The sequence below is a fragment of the Nyctibius grandis genome, chromosome 5 (assembly GCF_013368605.1).
Source record: "Nyctibius grandis isolate bNycGra1 chromosome 5, bNycGra1.pri, whole genome shotgun sequence".
NCBI lineage: Eukaryota > Metazoa > Chordata > Aves > Nyctibiiformes > Nyctibiidae > Nyctibius > Nyctibius grandis.
Genome location: NC_090662.1, coordinates 84,506,599 through 84,514,115, shown reverse-complemented (window position 1 = coordinate 84,514,115; position 7,517 = coordinate 84,506,599). Strand labels below are relative to the sequence as shown.

The following is a 7,517-nucleotide window of genomic DNA, read 5'->3' as shown; positions in this document are numbered from 1 at the left end:
CCGTGCTGCCGCCCGCCCGCGAGAACGGCGGCGTAAAGCGGCGCCGGCGGGGCCGTACGGCGCGGCGCGGAGCTGGTGAGACTCTGACCTTCCCCTTGTGCCCCTGCCCCGCGGGTCCGGGCCGGGAGGGGGGGCGGGTGGGTGAGGGCCGGGCGGTGCGGGGGTCGTGTGTGACTGAGCGTCGGGGCACGGGGCAGGGCGACAGGCACCGGCCCCCGTGGGCAAAGCAGCGGGAGGCGGCCTGGAGGGCCGGGACGAGGCGGCAGCCTGAGGGGACGGCCCCCGCCCGGCCGGGCCTCCCGGAGGCCGGCCCGTTCCCGCAGCGGCGGCACAGCCGTCTGCAGAAGGGAGATTTGGTTGCAGTTGCTTTTATTTACAAAAATAAAAATCGTTTTACTTCGTTACTAACGCATTATATTTTTTACCTGAGGCACGCACTGGCCTCAATTCGTAGAGCACGTAAACGATTTTAAAAAAGCAAAATTTACGAACGCAAAAGTTGCAGGAATTCCTAGCTTTTTGTAAAAAAAAATACATATAGCTATTTACCACTGTATGTATCTATACACGTATGTCTATAGATTCAAATGTTTCTGTAGCAGATGACGGAGAAGGCAGCCGCCAGGCTCTCAGCCAGGCAGGGGGCTGTAAGCACGCAAGGAAGCAGCCGATGAGGAGTGCAGAGATAAACCAACATTACAGTAGTTGAAAGGTTCTAGAGGTTTCTTGTTTTCTGTTTGAGATGAGGACAGACGGGAAGGGAGAGGAGAAAGAGAAACTAGACAGAATCAAAAATTAAAAGCCAAAAGCAGAAGAGGCAGAGAGTAGGACGAGAAAATGACAGAGTTGGAGCAAACAGGGCTCGGTAAGACAGAGGAGTCTGGTTAGAAACTGTGCAGTCCCTATGGAGGGTGAGGCTGGGATTCACTGACTCCCGTGGAAGGCTAATGTCAAACTGATTATTTCTTCAGGCAAAAAAAAAAAACAGACAAGAATAAAGAGTTCACTGAAATGTGAGAATGGCCAATTCTTTAAGAGGTGAAGTGTTGAATCTATACAAAAATGTAAGTGTCTGCAATGCCACAAGCACTTTCCTTAACCAGACATAACCCTTGTACTGCACACTTGATCTGTAAAAACAATCTTTTTTTTTTTCTTCAAGCTGCTGTACCTTGGAAGGGAGTATCCCAAAGGAGCAGACTACTTCAGAAGCCGTTTGAAAGCAGCTTTTCTAAAAAATAAAGATGTGAAAGATCCTGAAAAAATTAAGCAACTAATTACACGAGGAGAATTTGTTATAAAAGAGTTGGAGGCTTTGTACTTTCTCAGAAAATACAGAGCAATGAAACAGCGCTACTACAGTGATGACAATCAGTAACTGGTATTAATGACTTTGCATGTTAACAGTACAAATCCATAAAAATAAACAATAAAAGAGCTGTAACCTCAGAAAAAAATGAAAATTAAATCCTTCCAACCCATCTAACGTACAAATTAGGACTTTGCGTCCCCTTAAGTGGTCACTTGAAGGATTTGGGTTTTGTATTACACGGACAACAGGTTTTTCTCAACTACTTTTGACCTCCTTGAACTAAAACTTCATGTATGAAAACAATTTGGTAATACAATTCTGTTCTGTTTCACTTCGATATACATGTTGAACAGATATCTCTTCTTACCTGATAGCTGTGTGTATGAATGCTTGTTCAAGGTCCTATGCTTCTCTTGTTACTTAGAAGATTCATCTGGTTTTGAAAGTCTTCCACATTTAAGGATGCATTTCTACCGTAAATGAGCACCTTCTCAAAAGTGAAGCAAATTCTTAAAGATTTTAACTACATCTGCTTAACGTACACGAGTTAAGGTGGCAGGCTGGCAGAGGTGCTGTCTTACTGTGTTAAAAAGAAGACTACAGGGTCAGGAAAGGCATGAATTTGAACAATTGTGGTTTAAGCAGTTAGACCCTGAAGACGATTCCTGCTACTGCTGATTTCTGATGTGGTATAACAGCTGTAGCAGGAATAGATAACTTGATCCTTTCCCCTGGAAGAGAAGTTTGACCATGGATGTTTGCTCCATTGCTAACTCTATACCTTGGCTCGACTAGCAGACTTGTGCCAGAACTGATACTCTGTAGTTACCAGGGTTGGTTGGTGTTTCTGCCCCATTCACAGGAACTAAATGGAGATAGAACAGAAATAATCTTTGAAATACAGGTGATGAAACACCTGTGCTTCCGTTTCTTGCACCACATTGATGTGAAAAACAGTCCTTCCACATCAACTTAACTCCTCTCCAATATGTTGTAGTTAAATCTATTCTGAATGAATACCTCCCTATACAAAATTTAACCCACCCGTCTCAGTAACTGGTAAAAGATTATCCAGACACGGTAACAAAGGGCCAAAGTGTAAGTTTATAGAACAGTAGCAGCTTCACACTTTTTCCCCTGCCATGGGACACAATCAGTACTAAAGTAGCACTACATTCTTTAGTACTTGGCATAAAATGCCACGTTTATGAAAGGCATTTGGTAGAAGAAAACAAACATGCACCTGGGAATGAACACAATAGCTATTTGGAGTATTTTAAACCCATAGACTAATTCTCATCAAGTCTGCTGTTAAGACTAATGAAAACAAGGTCTCTGGGGCATGACTGAAGGTGGTACAGCCCGTGCAGCATGCACCAGCGAATGAGAAGTGCAACCTCACCTGAAGCAAGGCTCTGCTCTTCGCAGAGCGCAGAAGCAGCATGGACGTGAGGAGATGGATCAGTACAATAAAGCGTTTTGTCAAAGCGCAGTGGTACCCCCTCTCAGAGGAAGGAAACACTAGTAGGCAGAGACAACAGCTTTGTGACAGGCAATGAGAAGTACAAGAAATAAACCGAGAACAACTGCCAAACGTGCAATTCATGGGATGCTCTGTTCCGGAGATTAAATTCTTGGGGAGAAAAAGCAAACTGGGACAGAAACTCACAATAACTATTTTTTATTACATTACAATAAATAGGAGCAGTACAGTTTGACAGAAAAATGACAAATTCCAGATCACCTCACAGCACATACTCCTAAAAACATTAAAAATTTTAAAACAAACAGTGGTCTTTTTTTTTTATTATTTTTTTAACTTAATGTCTGGTATGACCAACATTCCTAGGTCACGCAACCAAATGATGGAAAAACTGGATCACACTGCATATGTTCCACATCAAATAAAGCACAATGTACAAAATGTGCATGTTTCAGTTTACACTATACAAAAATAGTTAAAATACATTCCAGGTAAACATATTACATTAAGAAGTCATTCTAGTAAGAAGTTGGCACTCAAGAGGAAAAAGCAGAAGTATTTTCAACATGAAAACACAAGACAGTGGAATAAAGAAATGTTAGGAAAGATTTACCATCTACGTAGCTTTATGTAAACTTGAGACAAAATGATTTCCTTACAGTTTGATGGTCTTTGAAGGTAATAATTGTATTGCTTCATAGTACAGACAAGAGCAGAAGATTGTGTGTCAGTAGCTACCCATTAAAGAGATCCTGTTACTGTAACAAAATCTATACAGTGAAACTTTTAGCAAAAATTTTAGAGCAATGAGACTGATCAAAAGAATTAAATTTTAGTTTTGAGAAAAACCAATGAAGAAGTTTTTTACCAGAGTTACATAAAGCTACTGTAAGAAGGCGTTACTCCCTGACAGATGGCAATTTAATGTATTAACACGGTACGTGATTCACATGTTGATTTAGTAGTTGCTATCAGAACAGATAGCATCCAGGTATGTTCTCTGAAAGCATTTCAAATAGGGAAAGACAGAATAATTATGAGATCAACTTGTGCAAGCTGCAATCCAACATGCTTCACCAAATCTCAACAGATATTAAGACAAAACTGCACAACGGTGGCAAGGATGTGTATTTTTCTTTTTTTTAAAAAGTAAATAAGGGCTAATCTTAATAGATTTTGTATGACTTTAATTAGATCGGTAGCTACAGATCACATTTACTGAAAAAAAACCCCTATTTTATATATAGCTTTATATTACAGCTATAAATCCGTCTTTGATGATTAAAGTCATTTTGGCTAAAATTTATCGTAACAGTTTTTAGTTAAATTAACACGAGGATTTTGGACCTGCCCTAATTTTACATGCAGTGTGACTCAGTTACCAAAAATCTTAAAGTAATCTCAAGATTACTTTCATTTGCTCAAGGTATACTATCCACTTTTGCTACGTTCTTCATATATAGTCAAGAGTGTCTAAAATGTGCAAATAACTGTCTCCAAAATGTTTTAACCTTGGAAGCTGTAAAATGTTTTGCAACATTGAGAATCTGTTCATATTCCTTACTGGTCTTTACAATGTAACATTAGGTTCTCCTATTACTGTTTTTCAGAATATTTCATAAAGTATATTTCACATCGAAGCCGAAAGGAGGGGAGGGGGGTCTGGGTTTTGGTGGAGCGTGGGGAATGGGGGAAGCGCAGGCAGGGAGAGGCATTATTTCTCTCAGCCACATTGAAATTAAAGAACACGCAGCAATCCAGACAGTGTACATCCCCTGCCAGCTTTGCAGCTCTCCACCTATGAGAGTCACTGTGGGGTTCTTTTTCATAGAAGCAAAAGAATGCTTTTCTCATGCAGTTGCACCTTTGACGTGATACAACGGGTCCAAGTTACACAGGTATATGAAAATTGTACTGTGTAAAATTTCCACATAATTGTTTAGGTGTATCTTAGGTTAGGGCAATGCTGCTATTCCCTGTTCCAAACTTGCCAGTGTCCTTAACTACCCTACTTCAATGTCTTCTGTTTTATTTTTCCGGGTACACCAGAGTCACATTTTCCAATTTGACTCTGCAGCTGAGTTAGATACTGTGAAAAAGTGTACAGGCTTTTGGAACAGGCCTCCCAGGGAGCTTGTGGAGTCCCCTTCTCTGGGGATACTCAAAACCTGCCTGGAGGTGACCCTGTGCAACCTGCTCTAGGTGAATCTGATTAGCAGGGGGTTGGACTAGATGATCTCCAGAGGTCCCTTCCAACCCCAACCATTCTGTGATCCTGTACCTTCAGGAACCCAGGCCCTAATGAAACAATCAAACAATGCAACATTTACAGTAAGACAACACGAACTGTTAACACTGGAATTACTGGCTCTTACTTTAGTGCAGAGTAACTAGGCTACTGCAGTAACAAAAAATTAAAGTTTCTGCAAAAATTCTGCATTAATTCCAATCAGAAAAAAAAAAGGGCAGAGGGAGAATCAGAAGAAAACTTAATCACAGAGAAAGACAACATTAAAATCTTGGTCTAGCTTCATGAAAGTCTAGACACTGGAATGCCACTCACCAACCATTTAATCTGTGCAACAAAACTAGTACTTCACAGACATCACACAAACAACATTGACTCTGGAAAACATGTTCTATGCTGACAGTTTGTGCAAATTCCACACCATTTTTATGGCATAGTGGATTTCCAAATTATTTGCATGAAGCAGCTAAATTCAACTCATTCATTCACTCATTTGATGTAACTAGAATTTAAAAATTTCTCCCCTATTTTGCACAAAATGGGCATCTGGAAATATTTAATGCCACTCTTGGCGGGGGGAAAGAATGGTTTTACTTCGCTATAACATTTAGGATTCATTCTGATTTAATTCTTACGGTAAATTCTGGATCCATGTATGAATTAACCTAAGAATTTGAATCAACTTCTCTGTTAAGGCTTTCTAGTATTTCCTAGAGACACTAAGGGTGAAACCCTGTACCTACTGAACAAAGCTACTTAAAGATTTGCCACTGGGGCTCAGGAGAGCTAGAATTTCATCTTGGTCTTCAGACACAAAAAGTGAAAGTCTTAAAGCAATGCATTAACAATTGCAAATCAACCTAATCAGAAAACTTTTACTTTTTCCATTGCCAGATGTGCATTGTTGTCTTTTTTTCATTTTTCTTTTTTTTTTTATAGAAAAAATAGAGTATTTAAGGAGTGACCATGACAAATTGCAGTGAAAAATTTTTTTGTGAAAGTTTTATCTTTACATTCATTAAAGTTGATCTGAAATGCTACAAGACTAGATGCCTAGAAGCAAAATCTACAGGAAGACTATAAAGGCTTCTGGTCTCTCTATATTGCAGTCAGTCTGAAATAAAAGAAAGGCTGAAATTAAAGTCTCTTTTGCTAACTAGTCCTTTTTCCCAACCAGATTTAAAAAATAGAAAATTAAAGGGGATGTTAGAATGTGTAGAGCATCATTTCATTGTTTGGTTTGTACACAGAACAGAAGTTCACAATCAGTAAGAAAAATAGGAAGTTAGTAACTGTGCATGCACCAAAGAGTCCTAAGACAGTTCTCAGGTTTTTGTGTGTGTTTGTTTTTTTGGTGTTTTTTTTTTTGTTGTTGTTTTTTTTTTTTTTTTTTTTTTTTTTTTTAACAGGCATTGCTAGTTCAAGAACCAACAGTCAAAGAATACTGGCACTTTAAGAGGAATGAAGTTTCCACTGTCATTTAAAACAAGCATTCAGGTAAAGCTAACAGGATCATGAAGCAGAAAATAAAGTAATGCTAAAACAAATGCTAATAATTTAGTGTAATGTACAAAAATTACTTAAGTACTTCTTAAGAATAAGGATAAACTGTATTTACATAATTATACACTTTGTCTTTGTCTTCTTTTTCTTCTTTTTACCATCTTTGCTCATCTTCTCTTTGTGTTTTCTGATTTCTCGAACTAATGTATAGAAGGCATCATCGACACCCTGAAAAGATACATACATGCATGCACACATTAAGACCATGTTAACAGACTTACATGCCTGCTTAGGTACAGCCTATTTCATCTGACCTGATCAGGTGAAGCATGTTCAATCAGCAGTCTGTTTTGCTGCCTGCCAGGAGAGGTTACACTGTCTTCTCCTTGCTGAGGCTTTTATAATGTCCCCTTGGGTAGACTGTGGGTTGAAGGAATTGCCGAGGCAACAGTCCTCTCGAGCATTCCTGTTTCTTGGGAAGGGGTGTGCTGGGAAAAACACGTTCAGATACAAGGGGAACTACAGTTGTCTCCTGTACGTAAGAGGAACACTTCTGATTGCATTACTGGGCACAGGCCTGCAAGAGAGCAGCTTTGGGGAGTGGGCTGCCATCATGTGAACAATTAATCCTGGCTGGCTACAGGCTGTTCCTCTCCTGAGTTCTGAGGAGCACTGAAACAACAACCTGAATGAACTGTTTCTATGCCAGTAACAGCTAGCACCTGCCTGCCCTCTTTCTCAGCTGTTCCTCAGACTGGGCTTACAGCAGCCTATGTGTGACGTACTGCTCAGGGGGTGACCACAGATACCCCATAGGTCCAATTCCATTATTAATGTGGTAAGGAAAGTAATTTAGTGTACTGTGCTCTTCTCCATCTAGAAGAGGGTACGTTATCCCACCTCAAACTAGAAAAGTATAAGTACCACACATTTAGATTATAAGTATGTATATTACTACCACAGACTAAAGT

General features: G+C 39.9%; 2 protein-coding genes across 5 annotated transcripts in view; one reads left to right on the top strand and one right to left on the bottom strand.

Moving 5' to 3' along the window:
* Positions 1-1,494, top strand: ETFRF1 (electron transfer flavoprotein regulatory factor 1). Its single transcript, XM_068401958.1, has 3 exons — positions 1-75; positions 972-1,064; positions 1,163-1,494. Exons 2-3 carry the CDS (start codon positions 1,020-1,022, stop codon positions 1,376-1,378), a joined length of 261 nt encoding a protein of 86 aa, XP_068258059.1. The 5' UTR covers positions 1-75; positions 972-1,019; the 3' UTR covers positions 1,379-1,494.
* Positions 1,495-2,977: 1,483 nt separating this feature from the next.
* Positions 2,978-7,517, bottom strand: part of KRAS (KRAS proto-oncogene, GTPase) — a 28,087-nt gene continuing 23,547 nt past the window's right edge. For all 4 annotated transcript variants that reach the window (XM_068400780.1, XM_068400784.1, XM_068400783.1 and 1 more), the window contains one exon: positions 2,978-6,774. In XM_068400780.1, the coding sequence (XP_068256881.1) occupies positions 6,658-6,774 (117 nt within the window). In that variant the 3' untranslated portion in view covers positions 2,978-6,657. The remainder of the gene's footprint in view (positions 6,775-7,517) is intronic.